Source organism: Homalodisca vitripennis, unplaced genomic scaffold (genome assembly GCF_021130785.1).
Source record: "Homalodisca vitripennis isolate AUS2020 unplaced genomic scaffold, UT_GWSS_2.1 ScUCBcl_1363;HRSCAF=4886, whole genome shotgun sequence".
NCBI lineage: Eukaryota > Metazoa > Arthropoda > Insecta > Hemiptera > Cicadellidae > Homalodisca > Homalodisca vitripennis.
The window spans coordinates 33,748-52,121 of NW_025777491.1; the positions used below are offsets into that span (position 1 = coordinate 33,748).

At 31.8% G+C, this 18,374-nt stretch overlaps 2 protein-coding genes across 2 annotated transcripts; both read right to left on the minus strand.

Annotated features, from left to right (window-relative positions):
* Positions 1-506: 506 nt before the first annotated feature.
* Positions 507-1,575, minus strand: LOC124371404 (piggyBac transposable element-derived protein 1-like). The gene is made up of 3 exons (XM_046829735.1): positions 1,123-1,575; positions 656-942; positions 507-570 (listed from the first exon to the last, which is right to left on the minus strand). Exons 1-3 carry the CDS (start codon positions 1,573-1,575, stop codon positions 507-509), a joined length of 804 nt encoding a protein of 267 aa, XP_046685691.1.
* Positions 1,576-2,073: 498 nt separating this feature from the next.
* On the minus strand, positions 2,074-2,863 carry LOC124371405 (piggyBac transposable element-derived protein 2-like). Its single transcript, XM_046829737.1, has 2 exons — positions 2,628-2,863; positions 2,074-2,287 (listed from the first exon to the last, which is right to left on the minus strand). The coding sequence occupies exons 1-2, from the start codon at positions 2,711-2,713 to the stop codon at positions 2,074-2,076; spliced, it is 300 nt and encodes a 99-aa protein (XP_046685693.1). The 5' UTR covers positions 2,714-2,863.
* Positions 2,864-18,374: the final 15,511 nt, after the last annotated feature.

Here is an 18,374-nt window from a genome sequence, read left to right on the forward strand (position 1 = left end):
CACAATATATTATATTATATATATATATGAACTATCGCGTTCTTAACACAATGACTCTGAAAAACCTAAATTGTATTTGAATATCTTATAATATACCGTATATTTATACTTAGCATACTTAGTTGTTTCTTTTTTAACCCAGATATGCCTGAATTATTTTTTTTTAATTTTTTTTTAATTCTACAGTTTTTTTTATACTATAAATGTATTCTTCAACACATTTTAACAATAATTGTAAAAAATTTCATCGTCGTTTTAGTAAATAATGGGGTGGCCTATATATAGGACAGTAGGAAAATATGAGTGAAATGCTAAAATATTCCAAAAATGCTTTTTATTTTTAGAAGGGTTACATTTACATTGGATATATATGTTTTATGTACTTAATTCAACTGTGTTTTTAACAAAGATATATAAAACAAGCTTAAATAAAATTTTTAGTAAGTGCATTTGTAGTTTATGGCTTTGTGTGGTAATCAATAAAACATTTAGTATGAAGACCAACATCACACACTTTTGGCATCTGGTAGTGCACTTGGCATGGCAATGCCCACATCTCGTTTGCTTTTCCTGAGGAACAACAAGGTGGTCCAATCTGTCAAACCTGGAGTCCACTTTTGATTGTTTCGATGGCCGTCCAGCCTTTGACGCGCACCCTTTACCAAATGTTTCTAGCAGGTTACAGGCAAGTCTGCGTCTGAAAGACAAGTGGTCAAGGTTCCCTCCCGCATGGCGGTGAAGTTGCCAGGCATTTTGTTCTGCACTGTCAATGCAGTCACAGATCAGAGGGAAATACCACTTCTTACCTCTGATTTGGATTCGGTACAGGCTCATATTTTGATCGCACCGGTCCACTCCGCCCATTTTTTTGTTGTACTGGTGTATGAGGTTTGGTTGAGGGATGAAAGCATGTTTCTTGGCTTTAAGTGAAAAGCGTTTTACCTGATGTATGGGTTGTACACCAACAGCATTTGAAACAACAGTGACAATACTGTTGTCATTCCATCTTGCAATAATTAAATTTTCATCACATACTTTTTCGTATTCAAAAGTTCCCCTTTCTTTCTTTTTCAAATCTTTACTATCAGTCAGTGGGCACTTTGCTATTCTGTTCTCTCTCACCGTACCAATAGCTCTTATATTCTTTTGGGACAGTTTCTCAAACAAAGGTAGACCAGAAAAAAAATTATCAAAATACAAGAAGTACGGGAAATCACCATTCTTCTTCAGAACATCACAGTACTGCAAAACAACACTGGCACCAAGGCCCAAGTGTTCATACTGAGGGTCCAAGGTGTGGCTGCTCCCTTGGTAGGGGTCTTTCCAAACTACATAGCCATTGGGTGTAGCACCAACCCAAATTTTGTAACCATAGCGAATAGGTTTGTTTCTGATGAATTGTTTCAAACCATGCCTCCCAAAATATGGGACCATAGACTCATCAACTGAGTGGTGTTCCTCATGTGGTGCGTAATCAAAAAATGTTTTGTTCAATGCATCAAACAATGGACGTACTTTTGCATACTTGTCATCAGCATTGAGGTTGTCATTATCACAAACATGCAAATTTGACATAATAAACTCAAATCTGTCTCTAGAAATTGCATTTTACAACTAATTCATTGCGAGTGTCCAAAGCTGTTTCCCAAAACATTCGTCTTCGAGGTAATGGAACATAACCACTCAACAACAATACTCCTATGAAACATTTCATTTCATCGACAGTTACATCACCTAAACGGTTATGTAATGCCGCATAACGATTTGTTTTCTCAACTAATAAATCTACAATATCATCATCGAAAATACAGAAAAACTGTTCCATTGGTGTTAATTTTTGTTGTACTTCCTGTCTATTACTCCAAATAGTATCATCTAGTTTTAGGTCCTCTTTGACCCATTTGTACTGCTTTTTAGTGAATGGCTTACTAACCTTTTTTGCTGGTTTCTCTTCAGTGAAATTCTGAATTCGTCTTACTTTTTTATTTGGTGGCTGTGCTATGTCCATCTTCGCTGAACTAGAGGGTAAGGTTGGTTGTGATAAAGAAGGATCCTCTTCATCTTTGTTGTCACTCAGTTCAAATTCTTGGAAACTTCAGCCGGGGCCAATAGTTGGTTTCCTGGAAGATGATGGATTGAAGTCATGTCCTCATCCCCAGAATCCTCATCAGTGACATCATCATTTGCATTGATTGGTGGCTGAATATATACGCCAATTTCTTCATCAGGTGGCACTTGGATCTCTTCATCTTCTAGCATCGTCAAAATTTCATGAAGGTTCAAGTTCCTAAAAAATTCAAAGTACGATAAATAACAAGGTTTTTCAGAATTTTTTATAAAATAACTGTAAAAAAATTGTATTGATGCTTAAAAACAAAAAGTTTAACCCAATTACTAAGTCACGACTTGAAATACAAGGGTCGAAACTCATTTGAGAGTGGGAAGCATTATTGTTGTACATATGCCTACTGGACTACATGTAGGACGGGCCAATTCCAAACATAACCTATAAACGGTCTGAATTTAGAACGGTCACATTTCAAGATAAATGTAATAACTAGTTAGTCAGTTATTAGGAAATGTACTTAAATAGGTTTAAAACTACGAAATAATAGTATTGTACTTACTTTTCGCACATGGCGCAGAGCTCATGAAGTTGATTGGAAATCCTAAATTTGTAAACTAGTCTAAAGAAACAAACTAGTTGAAGCATTCACTTGATTGTTGCTCAGATGCATTCAGTAGCTCTTACTGAAGACAGCAACCACCCTGCCACCTGTTGGAAAAAGCTGAAACTACTTCAGAAGTAAGCTTTATGGAGAACACTACAAGTGTCCTAAATATAGGTCACTAGGCATATCTGGGTTAAACATTTCTTTATTGAAATGTATAAGGCCTCTTCAGAGAGTTTTTAACATAATCTAATGTCTTAGTGGATATCTGCTATACATAGCTATTACTATAATAATGGCAAGGATGTTTTTAGTATTATTTACTTTCAATATTAGGCCTACTATGCAGATATATTTTCTTAGTTTTTCAGTTATATTTACAGTTATTACTGTTAAAAAATTAATGATGACTGGAAAAAACTGTATAAAAATTTTATTTGTATTTTGAGCAATAAGACAATTATAGAAAACAACTAGAATCAGCCAAATGTCAAGCTTCTATAACTTAAGGGTAATGTCAAAAGTACATACAGCGTCTTTTAGGTTTTATACATGTTTGCGTAAAAATATTCAGTAAAAGTCACATTTGGTGTAATTTATTGATTTAATGAAACGTTTTATCAAATTGAATGATATTAAAAATAATGCCTTGTTATTTTTACGATTTTAAATTAGTTGCACAACAGAGAATAAACACAATCACATATAATAAATTCTGCAAATAATGTTTTACTCTTTTTAAGTTGTCACTGTAACAGTATTGTAACCCTTAGTGAGGTTTATAATTTGGCAAAGCGCCTATGTAATGTTAATCCCTGAGTGATGCGGTTTTGGCGGTCACAGCCACAACCCTATGGGCTATAGCTTGTGTCATTATTTCAGCCAAACTAGCTGAAAATTCGCGGGCCTAAAATATTTAATTTCTGTTTGTTAGCGCCATAATTATAGAGAAACTCACTCACATAGACTTTAAATATTGCATGAAAACTAATTTATACGTATATTAGCAAAACTAGATTCGAAAGAAGGGAAGACCTTTGTGGCCTAGTTTATTTTTATGCTTTAACTTTATTTTTGCAATAAATTTCGATTTAAAAACTGATTTTCAAACCAAGCAATCATTGAATTTTATGTGCAGACGCAGACAATTCGGTTTCTTCCTTACATTATTGTACACTGCTTAGATACAGAATTTGACTTTGAACAGTTTAAGATACTAACTTAATGGAATATGACATTAAGCATTTTTAATTTAAAAGACCAGTCCAAATAGTACGATCAGAATCGTTTTTTGTTCTTTCCTGTATTTTCTCTTAGTTGTGCACCAACACCGTCGCCGGTCAACCGCAGTCACCCTGTGCCTCCTGACATCACAAAATTACAACTCTCGCTTATAAAAAATTCTCAAATGCAATTGCCTGCTAATAAATTCCACTGAAAACCTGTCCAAGAACAGGGAAATACCTAATTTTTACAATTATTCATGTTAAATGGTTTACTTTTACTTTAATACCAAATAGCTTTGAACATTCTAATCTGACGCATTATTTGATTGATAGCTCCCAACAGTAGAGTACAGTTAGGTTTATTGGTCAACAATATGCTAGTGAAAATTGACATGAGGTGCACTATAGGACCTGCTATGACAGGTGGTATCCGGAAGTTAGCATACTTTCTTTTCCCTGTCTTTGCCCTTTCTATTTCTTTCATTTATGTTCTCTACAAGCCCTTAGTTTAGTTTCTCCACTAAAGAACAGCATTTTATTTTATCGCCAATATTGTTTCCTGAAAAGTTAAAGTGTTCCTCTCATAAATACACAATATACTTCACACTTGCTACTGAGTTGATCTCTATAAGAACTACAGTAGTTATCGCGTGCACAATCTATCCCCGCAATGTTTTATGCTACTTAAAAGTTTTAGAAGAACGCAGAGAACCAAATATCGAACATCTATAAAGCCTATATCTAGTTTGAAATATCATACAATATTCACATACTACACTACTACACAATAATGCATTTCACAGAAACACATTGATATTGTGCTTGATTAAACATAATTGCCTAAAAATAAATCTGTAGCCTACTATATTTACTCGTACCATATCAGTATGTTGGTTACAAGTGTATAATACTTTCACAGCAAAACACAGTAGTTAGATATTTACCATTTGAAACTATATCGTAACTATTCAAAATTTAGTAATAATTGTAATACTGTTGAATTATTTTGTATTTAAGTTAAGTATGTTAAATAATAAATTGTTGTATTAGTAGTGGTACTAGTTTACATTTAATAATTTATAATTTTTTGTAAAATTTTTTGCCATTTCTATACATATTTGCTTATAGTAAGATACAGTCAAATTTAATAAAAAAAAGTTAAGCTTTTAAAGTAATAAATTAGGCCATATATAAATCAGGCTCACAGTAAACCAAATGAACGCTTTGCTAGTGTAAATAAAGGCATGTTTATGCTATGAATGTAAAACCTGACTGAAGGAACTGTCATAGTTTTTAGTTAAGGATAAAGTTTATTCCTAAATAAAAATCATATAATGCAGTTTCTCAATTTGGAACTCATAATAAAGAAACACACATTTATAAAAAAAAATCAATCCACTAAAGAATTCTTCTGTAAAAGACCATGAAAACCTTAAATTATAGTAATTTATTTCCGTACTGTAACTAATTGTTTGCCTTTTCTTGAGTTGGCTTTGATCAAGCTTGTTAAATAATTGACCAAAATAAATCAAAATTTAATATTCATTAAGAATTTTTTTAATAGTTTTTTGAAGGAAACTTTGTATGAATTTTAAAACTTTTACATTTCACATTGCTTGGATATTCGATAACAATTTTTTTTCATAATTTTTCGGTTTTTTCATTATGTTTCTTTTAAAAATGGCCAAAGGCGCCACAAAAAGCGGGGAAGTGTGGGAAAGTATGGTTTTCTTGAGGCATGCTACTCGTAGTCCTCACCCCTAAGTTTATTTTCTTAAGCCACTATAAAAATGGTTACAAACGCAATGTTAAGGGACCCAAATACAGCAATGCATAATACTAGATGTATAAATATTCACACCGTGTTTTTAACAATGTTTGCATAGAATTAAAATTTATATTGATTAGATGTATAAAATTTGGTAATGGCATAACCTACATTAAAGTAAAATACTAGATTTGTCTATGCTATCTAAATTGCACTACATACCTCAATTTTCTACAATTAAAATGTAAACATACAATTCTGATTTTGGGCGAATTTCAGCTGAAAGTATCGACAGCTTGTATGCTGTTAGTATTAATTTGTATTACATAACATTAATATTAGAATTATACTCCCGAGTGCAACTGCATTTTTCAGAGCTTTGAGTTATGAGTTTTACGTAGGTTTTTTTTATTTTCAAAAAAGTGCATTCAGTGGACAATGTTAGAACGAAGGGAGAAAGATAACATGAAACATTTAAAACTTCTACTGATTAAATCAAGCTCTGGATTTGGGTACCTTCATTTTGACCAGGCGTAGCATTTAAAATAAAAATTTAAATTATTTACATTATAATAGAAGTCAAAAAGTTAAAATATACTTAGTCTACGAAAACTAATGTTTGCTATAACGATTAAAAAATAACAAAAAACAAGCAAGTCATTTCTAATCTGTAAACTGTGTTTCATATAGTTAAGTATGGATTTTATACTTACATCACAAAGGTCTGCCTATCATAATACATGTCCAGGTTTTTATAGTACGTCATATAATTTTAAAAATAAAGAATCTTTATTGATTTATGTGTTTGGTTTTCATGTGTTATTTGCCCTTATTTTATAGTGATTGAGTTGGAAGTAGGAATACATTTTTCTCATGTTGTTACATGTGTTAAAAATAATTTACCCTTTACCCTTTATCCTATTTGGAATATGTTTATTATATATTTGAAATTATCTTACAAACAAAATAAGGTTCATAATTCAATTTCAAATTACTTAAATTCGATTTTAAGATCAATATATGAGTAGCAGCACAATAACGTCAAAGGATGGACATTCGATGATTATATTTTTTTTTCGAAAGATATGAAATGAAATAAAAGATCACAATCCAGACCTGGAAAAGTTCCATTCTGAGGAGCTGACTGAGCAAACCTTCTTTCATCCTGGCGATCAGATATTAGTCTCCAGACATTCTACTTACCTCTCACGCGATATTTTCATGAGAATGTTTAATATAGTTTAGTTAAATGTGCGTTAAGACTAGAAATATCATGAAAAAAGCAATTATTTTGTATAAAATAAATTTAATTCTTTGTTTGAAGGTTATTTTTGACGATGGAAGGATTGTGAAGGAAACAGGATTTTTCCGGACATTTGCCATCGTTCAGTGAAACAAGAAAACAGTAACACTACGTTTCGAGATCTGCAATCTGATCTCTTCTTCAGGTAAAGAACTAACCTAATACATAATTTCAAACTAGGTTAAAATAAACAAATCTTACTAAAGCGTTGTGGCACGCCTAAGTCAGGAATCACAACCTACATGTTGTTTGTCAACTTTACTAACTCTAAAGACATGCACTTAATACAAAACTATACCAAACACTAATCATTAAAACTAAACTACGGAATACGAAATAGATGTATAAAAGTTTCTGAAACAGATAAGAAAAAGAAAATCTCCAAACTGGAAAAAAATTAGGCCTAAAAAATGTGATTTGCCTAAGGATGGCAACGTGAATACGGATGCAAATAATAAAAATGTAATCAACCTCTCTTCAAAAATCCTGAATGAAGCGGAAATATCAGTCTTATCCAAGGGTTTAAACTTTTCTGTGGCACAAAAATCGGAAAAGGCACTGGATTTCGTAACTGGAATCGAGTCGGCTGTTTCACAGTTACCTGAGGAACAGGGTGACCGGTTTCGTTGCGAGGCCAGTCTTTTACTCAGAAACATTCCTACCACAAAACCCAATTTGACAATAGAGGAGAAAAAGGCCAGGTCGATCCTTGGGGAAAGACGACACGGTCAAAATCTTACCTGCCGACAAAGGCAAACGCTACTGTGGTACTTGACTCAGTAGCGTATAAAGAAAAGATTGCGGAAACTTTAAATACTGGCAAATATACAGTTTTAAATAAAGACCCGACTGATTCATTTGAACGCAAATTAGCAAACACCTTAAGAAAACATAAAGAATTTTTTTCAGATAAATTTAGATCTAAATTAACTCCTCACCACTCCAAAATCCCCCATATGTATGGCCTTCCCAAAATCCACAAACCTACCATCCCTCTCCGGCCCATCATTAGTTCTCGTGATTCACCTTGCAGGGAATTGTCTAAAGTCCTCTTGGATATCTTAACGCCATTGGTAGGAAAAACTGACTCTTTCATCAAAAATTCCAGGGACTTCGTAGAGAAGTCAAAATCCCTAAAGTTGACTGAAACTGACAAACTGGTAAGTTTTGATGTCGAAAGTCTATTTACAAATGTACCAGTTCCAGAAACTCTCGGAATTATTAAATCACGCCTCAAAGAAGACCAAACATTAAAGGATAGAACTAAATTTCCCGTGCCAGTAATTATGGAACTGTTAGAACTATGCACTCAATGCAATTATTTTGAGTTAGAGGGTAAAATTTACCGTCAAGATGAGGGGATGGCAATGGGTTCTCCACTGTCTCCTATTTTCGCCAATATCTTTATGGAGGAATTCGAGCGAAAAGCTTTGGCTTCAGCTCAGTTCAAACCGAAGATTTGGTGGAGGTATGTGGATGATACCTTTGTTATTTTTTCTAATGGAGACATTGAATTAAATAATTTTTTGAATCACATTAATAGTATTCTCCTTCCATCCGCCTCACAATGGAAGTGGATGTCCAAAACAAGCTTCCCTTTTTGGATGTGTGTGTATTAAGAGATAGTGATGTCCTTAAGACAACTGTTTTTCGAAAGATAACACACACAGGAAAATATTTAAATTATCATTCCAACCATCAAAAATCTGTCAAAGAAGGAGTAGCCTACTCGTTGTTTGATAGAGCAAAGAGCTTGTGCTCAGATAAAGATGGACTAAAAGAAGAATTTAAGAAAATTGAATCGGATCTCAGAAGCAATGGATACCCTCAATTAGTAATTAATAAGTGCAAACGAACCAGAAGAATCATTCCTGAGTCAGAAAAACAGAATTTTGATAAATTTGCGTTTATGTCAATCCCTTATGTGCCGGGATTATCGGAGAAAATTAGAATAGTAGGTAGAAAGTACGACATTAGAACCGCGTTTAAAACACACACAACACTCTTAGACAAAGTCTCGTAAAAAAAAAAACCAAAAAATGGCACACAGGATTCCAAAAACTGTGTTTACAGTATAAAATGTAGCTGCAATAGGGAATACATAGGCGAGACAAAAAGACCACTAAACGTAAGGATAAAAGAACACAAAGAAAGTTGGTCCGAAGACCATCATATGAATTGGGATGAAGCCCACATAATACATCGGGAACCACATTTCTTCAAAAGGAAATTAATTGAGGCAACATACATTAAATTGGCAGACCAACCAATCAGTCAACCATCAGTCGAGATTAGGCCGCTTTGGTTGCCAATTCTAAAAAATGAACTCAAGAGAAAACCAAAAGTATCAAACGGATCGGATATTTGTAATAAACCAATGCGGAGTCACAATATGGTTTTAAGAAGTTCATCTCGCATGAACCAATAATAACGAAAGGGCCCATTCCTGTCCCCTTTCCCGTGTATTTCCGCCATCTTGTTTTAGGCAGCCGTCACGATTACCATTGGCTAGTTCCTCTGGTCAGTCGTAGGTGGTTAATAGACGAGTGAAGACGTATTGTGACCTGTATTCCGTAGTTTAGTTTTAATGATTAGTGTTTGGTATAGTTTTGTATTAAGTGCATGTCTTTAGAGTTAGTGAAGTTGACAAACAACATGTAGGTTGTGATTCCTGACTTAGGCGTGCCACAACGCTTTAGTAAGATTTGTTTATTTTAACCTAGTTTGTAATTAAATATGTATTAGGTTAGTTCTTTACCTGAAGAAGAGATCAGATTGCAGATCTCGAAACGTAGTGTTACTGTTTTCTTGTTTCACTGAACGAGGGCAAATGTCCTGAAAAATCCTGTTTCCTCCATAAATTTAATGTTATGTATTATAGTTTTAAATTATTGTCTGATGTTAAGAAAAGTATATGGTGTTCAATGAGGATGTTGAGTATAGCTACATTTCACATTCATTTCCTACATACAAAATTAGTTTCTTTTAAATGCACTTTTTCTTTAAATAGCAAGCAACATTGATATAAATTTAAAAATATATTTTTATTATATAAATTGTACTTGGAAAATAGATGATTAAAGTCTTCAATAAATGAGAGTCATATTTATATGTTTATTTAAACATTAACTGATAAGTAAATTTAAGATTAACAACACTTTAAGTTGTTTGAGTTATGCGCTTACCTACTTAAATGATTTTTCTTTAAAATATTATGTTAGTTAAATGTATTAAGAAAAATTAAATATCACGGCAGTGATCTGCACATCAAGTCCCTATTACAGATAACTGGACTGTTATCAGTCCTTTACTTACCTATTGTTTACTTTCTCAAACCACGTAACTTGTTAATGTGGTTAGATTATATACCATAATAATGTTTTTTTTGAATATTTGTATATTTTCGGTATAAATTTCATTATTGACATTGCAGTACTAATTATGTATAAATATATTAAATAAATGTAGCGTCAAGTGGATAAAGAGCACGTATTCAATACAAATAAAACATTTAAAATTTATATCTCCTAACTATTTTCAGTGATAACAAAATGTATTTTGAAATAATGTTGTTGATATAGTTATGTTCTGGCTTTAACAGAAACTCCAACTTTTAAATGGTTTTATTTCCATAAAACATTTTGATCTGTTTTAAAGTCTCTCACTTAAACTTAAGATGTTAACGTTATATTACCACCTGAAGTCTTGGAAGTTGCAATTACAAATACACAAATTAAAGGAAACTAAAATTAAAAGTTATTTTCATAGTTAATACAGTCCACGTATATTTGCCAGACAACTTCAGCTTACAGAGTTTGTCTGGGGGTTACCCTTTTCTTCTTCTGAAAGTGAACGCAAACAAACAAAGCGAGGTTGGATCCATGGCAACAAACAATACCCCTAGTGACCCTAATGTTGTAATATATTGCTCACTAGGGCATCGCAGAGTATCGATATATTAAAAACTCTCACCCTATTGTATTGTTACAATTCTTCCTGAATAGTATCAAGTAGATTAAATGTGATCTTCACGTTAAGCCTTATATTTTGTGCCTCATTGTTACTACAGTAATTATTAAACCGTACAGAAATTTCTTTTGATAAGTTTGTGAGGAGGTTTTCTCTCTCAAACTACCAGTTATCAGTAAATAGTAAACAAGAAAACCCACCTTCACACAATTTTTAAGGGAATTCCACCTTGGGTCACCAAAGTAAAAGGAGAAACACAGTTTAAATGAAACATTGGTTTGCTTTATTAAATGTTATCCCCCATATACGTGCAATATATACAGGTTAGCTTTATTTCCTTAACATTAATATTTAAAAACCGGTGTTCCCTTGAGAACACCCTCACTGGTCTAGCAGTGCGTTTTGGAGATTAGCATAGCTGCCATGACACTATGGTCCTCAGTGTATACAATGGCGTATGTTGACCCCCATAGCTCTGAGTCCTCTCGACTGGCCAGCAGACCATCACATCAAAAATCACGACTCCTACGAATACCTTTGATCAGGTAGCGACCCTGCATCATAGTAAAACTTACACTCACAAAATCTATTCATATGTGTGAGATAACATGTGGAGGGAGTGGAGGTCAATCCCAACCCATCCACATCTTTTACTAATGACATCGGTGGCTCAGCACGCTCTTCCAATATTCCGTGGGCTTGACACGCCCCTGCAAATTAGTCGTTGGCTCAACTCGCCCACCCGACGAAGTATTGGGGGCTCAAGACGCCTGTCCAACTGGTCAAGCCGCTAGGCCCCGACTCCTTACTCCATGCCAGCAGCTTATCTAGCAAATAGGTAGAGGGGTGATATTCGGTATGGCGAGGGCTGTTAAGCAGTAGAGCAGAGTTTGACTTGTTAGTTTGTAAGATTTTTAATCCCATTTAACTGCACTATACTATTTCTATAGTTTTTTCTTGCAACCTGGTATTGTTATTCTCCCCCTCCCCTACAATACTAGGGGATCTTAAACACTCGTTACAATATTTATAACCACATTGCAGGTGAATATAATCTATTTGATCTCTAAAACAATAAATAATCTATATCAAAGTAAGCAAATGTCAATCGTATAAAAACATATTCCAGGTTCTAGATTTCCAACTATCTCAAATTGATTTTATATTGAAACATAGTATGAGAGAAAGATCCTCTTCTAAACAATTAGTAATTGGAAATATTTTCAATATATGAGACAGTCAAAAATTTGTCAAATAAAGGTTTAAATCGGTAGTAGTTAAATTTTACTGTATAATTGTGATACTTCCACCTTATGTTGATTGACCTAGCCTGATACATTTTCTATCCCGCAATAATGCAGTTTCTTGCTTACTATAACATAATTCCCTGATTACGCTAAGACTCGAAATATGTATAAAGTTTTTGTCTTAAGAGTTAAATATTTAGTCTTTTCCCCAACAACAAACTGGTATTGGAAAATTCCAATGATATAATTTATTTTGCTTGTCTTAGCTTATGCGACTGTTCCTAGTTGTATAAATAAACAATTTCAACAGACATACAAATTTTTTATTTGGTATCAATAATAGAAGTTCCATAAATTTTACTTTTTTCTTCTCCAGTTTTGCAAAACCAAGCTTTAAAAAAACTGGTACAAAGTTGTATTATTAAAATAATTTTAAAAATAATATACGGTACACAACTTAACTTTACATGTTATTTTAAAAATTAAAACCGTGATCCCTTTGATACTAAGACAGCATGAAACAATTTACTGCATTCCTCATATATAATTTGGGAAGCATAACTATTTTAAATTTTATTCACAAGCGGATTCTTATAAAATAAATTTTATATACATGTAAGTAAAAACAAACTTTCTTTCTATTGATATTATGACATTGTTTGAACCACAGTGATAACATTGTTAAATGGACATATTCCAGTAGTTCTGTAGATAAAATAATACAGTAATTATACAAAGAGAATATCTGTTTACCGGTTTTAAAGTATCTTTGTATGAGCTATAAGTGATTTATAATCTGATAATGTGGTCCTTTTAATTTAATCATGTGATTGTTCTAATCTAATTCTTAAAAACTAATTTAATGGGAGAATGTGTAAAGTAAAGTTTCAAATCCGTAGATAATGTTCAGTTAAAATTAAAGTCAGAATGAGTGGGTAAGTGTGAACAAGAGTATCCAGAGACATCCAGAACCCACACGACACTAATGGCTTACGCGACCTGTGTCCCGAGTATTCGTCATAGAGGCTGTAACATCAATTTCATTTACAAATTAGGGATCAGATGGTTCTGAGTGAGTATTAATTACTTCACGGTACGTAGCTTTGTTAACTTCTTATTGTTGATACCCTAGTTGCAAAATAACCATTATGATTATATATTCTATAGCCTCTTTGAATAATATAAATAATAATAAAACATTAATCGAAGGGAATAATTAAAAATTGAAACATTACATCTTAAAAGATTTAAAAATATATGTTTTGCTTATTTGTAACCATGATAATATAACTCAACACGTAAACAGAACACTATAGTTCTCAACAATTCACAATTTTTTCCATTTACATTTCAGAACTCATATACAAAAGGTTGACTGTAAAAAGATTGTTTCAAAACTAATATAACTATAATACGATCATCTTTTTCGATTAGATTTTTAGATTGCTTTTCTTACGGTTTGATGTCATAAATATAGATGTGAAATTATGACATATTCTTTGTTTTAAGTTTTATTTTTAAGACTTTTATTTGCTTATTTTATACGACCTACAAAATGCTCAAATATTTATTATGAGTAAGGATGTATGCCAAATGATTCATAAAGGTTACTAATTTTACTATGAAGTATGTACTGTAACAACTAATTACAATTACGCATAGCAAATAATATAAGTTAACTATTGTCAATTCCAACTATAGTAAATATGTCACGTAGTCTAACGTGTCATTGGACATTTAGAATCCGCTTCATCAATGTCTAATGTTCATGAGTAGAGTTTCATGATTGACAAGTTAGTTATATATACCAAATGTGACAGTGGCTACATGGTTCAATAAACTTCATTAGTTACAATAATTCTGTAAAACTGTATTTTAACAAGACTTTTTTTGTTTGTTTGAAATGAAATCTATGTAAAACACTTTGGCCAAATTATACTTCAAGCGAGACTTTTAGTAGCATCTTAATAGTGACATCTCAATTTTACTAATGTAAAGTAATACATTAATTTGTTTTCCACCTTTTTGAGTTTTTTATAAATATTTTTTCCTTTGCGTAATTATTTATTATTCTACTTTTGTTGATATCTACCTATAATTTATTTGTTTTTTATTGTTTTTTTATGTAAAGTACAATTTATTTGAATTAATTTTCTTAGTTGTTTCCATACTTGAGTAATTATTGTTGTTTGTTACTCTTTATTTTTATTTTTTGTTATGTTTTTTATATTTATAACTTGTTATATCTTTGGATACTTATTATTTACTATCAAATTTTTGTATACCTATTTTGTTACTTTATGTAGATTTTTCATCTGATTGTATTAATTTTATTTTCCGCTGTATTCTACCATCTATGCTTATCTTTGTAAATTGGCTGCTGCCGTTGGAAATAAATAAATAAATACCATATTTTACACTATAGAATTATTTACTGAAGAACCTGTAAATAATGAAAACTTCACATGTTGATTTTTACTTTCTAATCATATTCGGCAATGAATACAAATCACAAACTTAAGATGGTGTGTTTCTTTTATTATTATTTTATTCTCTTTAATTTATAAAGTGCAAATTATTTTGATACGTCAGATCGTGTTAGCTCTCGGAGTGATGTGGTTTTAGCGGTAGTCACAGCCTCTGGGCTATAGCTTTTGTCATTATTTCAGCCAAACTGGCTGCTACGTACAGAAAGTGCCGTGCAGTTACGATTTATGTTTAGGCCATGTAAAGGATTGAATTGTCATTATAGTTCATGGTAAAAATGAAAACAATCTGGTGTATATACAAAGAGGTGAAACTAATTTCTTTCTAGAACAATTAGTATATCTGAAATTTCTAAAGGAACCAACGTAAAACATAATATAAATAATGTCTATGTGGTTTATAATAACGATTATAAAAATAAGACTCATGGTATTTGTATTTAATTAAGAGAAAGGGAAGTTTTTTCCGACAAAAAGTCAGATATAAATAAAAATGAACTACTGGTATAGAAAATTAGTAATGGTAGTGCGAGTTTTTAATGATGTATAAGATCTGTGGGAAAGGACAGATCGATTGCAGATTAATCACGTCAGCCGTTACAGTTCTATTCAGAAATCAAACACTTCCAAGTTTGACTTTGATCGCTCTTCGCTGATCCAGTTTAGAAGTCTGACTCCAAAGTTCTGTCTCTGTCAGGCTTAAAGCAGGCCTTAAGTGCCGAGAATGAGGAGGCTATAGAAGTTAACTTCATTTACCGGGATTTGGTATACGTGTTCTAGTAAGTGATTGTCAGATATAATTATATCGTCACTTTCGTATATAAGAATGTGTTTTATTATGCTATTGAACGTAGAAACTAGGAATATTTAAACGTGTCACTAACAATATATAATATTCATTTTGGTGTACCCTTGATAGAATGAGTTTAGGTAATAAAACCTAGTCATACATGCGTGTTTCCTACGGGCGTCATGTGTGTTTGAGCTAATCCATCAGTGGATCCTGATGAAGTAAAAAGTATATGTTCCGGATTGCCTTATAACTTTTAAATATTTTAATATAACATATATTAAGACTAACCATTTTATTCTTATACTATATTATTGAATAAAACTAAATTTGTCTCACGAAAGGCTCTGAAAAAAATAAATATTTTACATTAATTTTACTAGACGTTTGTTTATTACACTAAACGCTAGCAATAAACATTTTCATTTACACTAAAGTATCCAAGTTTCCTGGAAGATTACATCCAACTTTAAATCCATTAATTTAATACAGCAATCATAAGACCAAATGGATGAAATATCTTAGAATGTTTTTCCTTCTATAATTTATTACTTTGCAACTGTACTTATTATGATTACAAACAGCATAGTTTTTTGTGTCCAAGAGCAGGATTTTGAATATAGGCCATATTAAATTTTCCTGTCCAACGACCAATACAACAATTACGTTTTTTGTAACATATTAGACAACTACTGAATAAGGGTTTCATCAGGATAAAATTAGGAACATATCCTGGATAAAAATATAATAAAGAAAGTATTATAGCAAATTTAAAATTCATAAACAACTCAATTCACTCTGAAATTGTCTTCAGAAAATAGGTATATATAGAGAAAAAAAACATAAGGGATATTTATACACTATTCTCAAACTTGATATCACTTATATAGAAACTAAGCTTCATGCAAAACTTTTACTCTTTAATGCTGTTTGTTCTAGATATCCTGCGGACAGGAAAAAGATAGAGGATCAGTGTTTATGAGCACCTGAGTGGCAACCATTGAACCGTTCCTACATCCAAGTTTCATGTGAATTTTTATCCTGCAAATAAAACGTAGTATAATATATTTTAAACTTTGTATTTTATTCAAAAATATATATAAAAGGAATAAAACTATGTTGTGACCAGAGATTTTGTGGAAACAAGTGAAGATGGACCAGTATATCTTGTAGCGACATTCTTCACGATCGAGCCGGACTGCATCCGGCTTGGTCGTCTTCTGGGGAACTGTTTTACATTTATTTTAAATTTAAATACTTAAAATATGAATAAATCAAGCTATTAAGGAATTTCTTAAGACATTTTAATAATAATGTTTAGCTTGAATTTTATTTATAAATACACGAACATACTAACAATACTAGATCAATATATGTGCCAAACATCCAAAAAGTATTCTACATTAGTATATTTAAATTTATTTAACAATTTAAATACATAAAATGTAAGTTTCGCTATTTCTTTATGACAACTAACAGTCTTAAAAACAGTAATATACAGAAGTGTTGTTTGCAATTTTGAGGTTATTGAACGTAATGTACTGTTAAACCGGGTTAAAATATATGAGTTTAATGTTAAAAACAGTTTCACGAAGAAGATTTTATCATTTAATTTTTAATTAATATTGTAATGTATAAAAGCTAAAGCACACTTTACAATATTGGTACAAAATATTGACATTGAAATAAAATGAAATCTAATTGTTGTTAAAAGGTAAAATATATCTGACTTATTGCAGTTTTAATCCTATCAATGAATATTTGTATTATTTTTACGTATTAATGTATCCTGTATTATACAACTAGGAATGATATTCAGAAATTAGGCATTTTGTTTTACCAACTTGAATCTATATTTGAATATGTTTTGTCGGAATGTATACATTTTATTTAGGTTTCATTTATAAAGCTAATTAATAATAGCTCATCCTGTTAGTTATTATTCTACCAAGCTATACCCAAGAACCCCATAGAACTGAGAGACAGCTAGGGACTAACCTTAAGAGAATAAATTTCTATGACCGATGTATAAAACTGTAATAAAAAGTACAGCAATATACGTCTGTCATTCTTTATGGTAAATGGAAAAAAAATCCGCTTTCTCAACGTAACAATATGTTTGAGCTTATTACAACTGGTTATATTAGCCATTCAGAAGAACGTATTATCTGGAAATACAGCACCTAAAATTTCTGCACAAAAAATTGTTGTATGTATTATTAGCATTTAAATAACATTATGTAATTTAGTTTATAATAGGCTATCATGACTACTTTTAAGCAAAATACAGACTAGAATAACGAAAGAATGTAGAATCACGGGTTCTAGAACTACACAGATATAGTAAAGCTGTAAGTAGTTACTTATTCGTATCAACGGATTTAAAACTTAAAAGTTTAAAATTTTTCTTACGCACAAAATTTAAATGCAATGATGGTGATCAGTGGTGTCTTAATCACTTAAATCTCTTATAAATTTGATATCATTAAAATTAACTGTCAATAGTTTATTATTAAATTATCGAGATCAAGTTTTACAACAGAATCTAAAGACCTGTTAATGCAAAAGTTTTTAGCTCTAGTCTTGTGCCACATAAACTAAATATATCGCTGGAAAATGACCTGGAGATATGTATGGTGCAATATAGTAAAACAGAGTCTTCTGTTAGCACGACCTGTTACATGAGACTGTTCGTTAGACGCATGCCGTGATAAAATGTTACTGCTCGAGTCACATGTTTACGACATTGTTAATAACATTTCTGATTATATGTGAATGCTGATTTTGACTTCAGTTCAACTTCCATTTTTGTGCCCCTAATGAGACTATGAGAATACATCTTCATCTATTTTGCAATATATTTTATAGACTATGTATCTTTGATATCGAAACGATGTAAAGGGTCTATGAGCT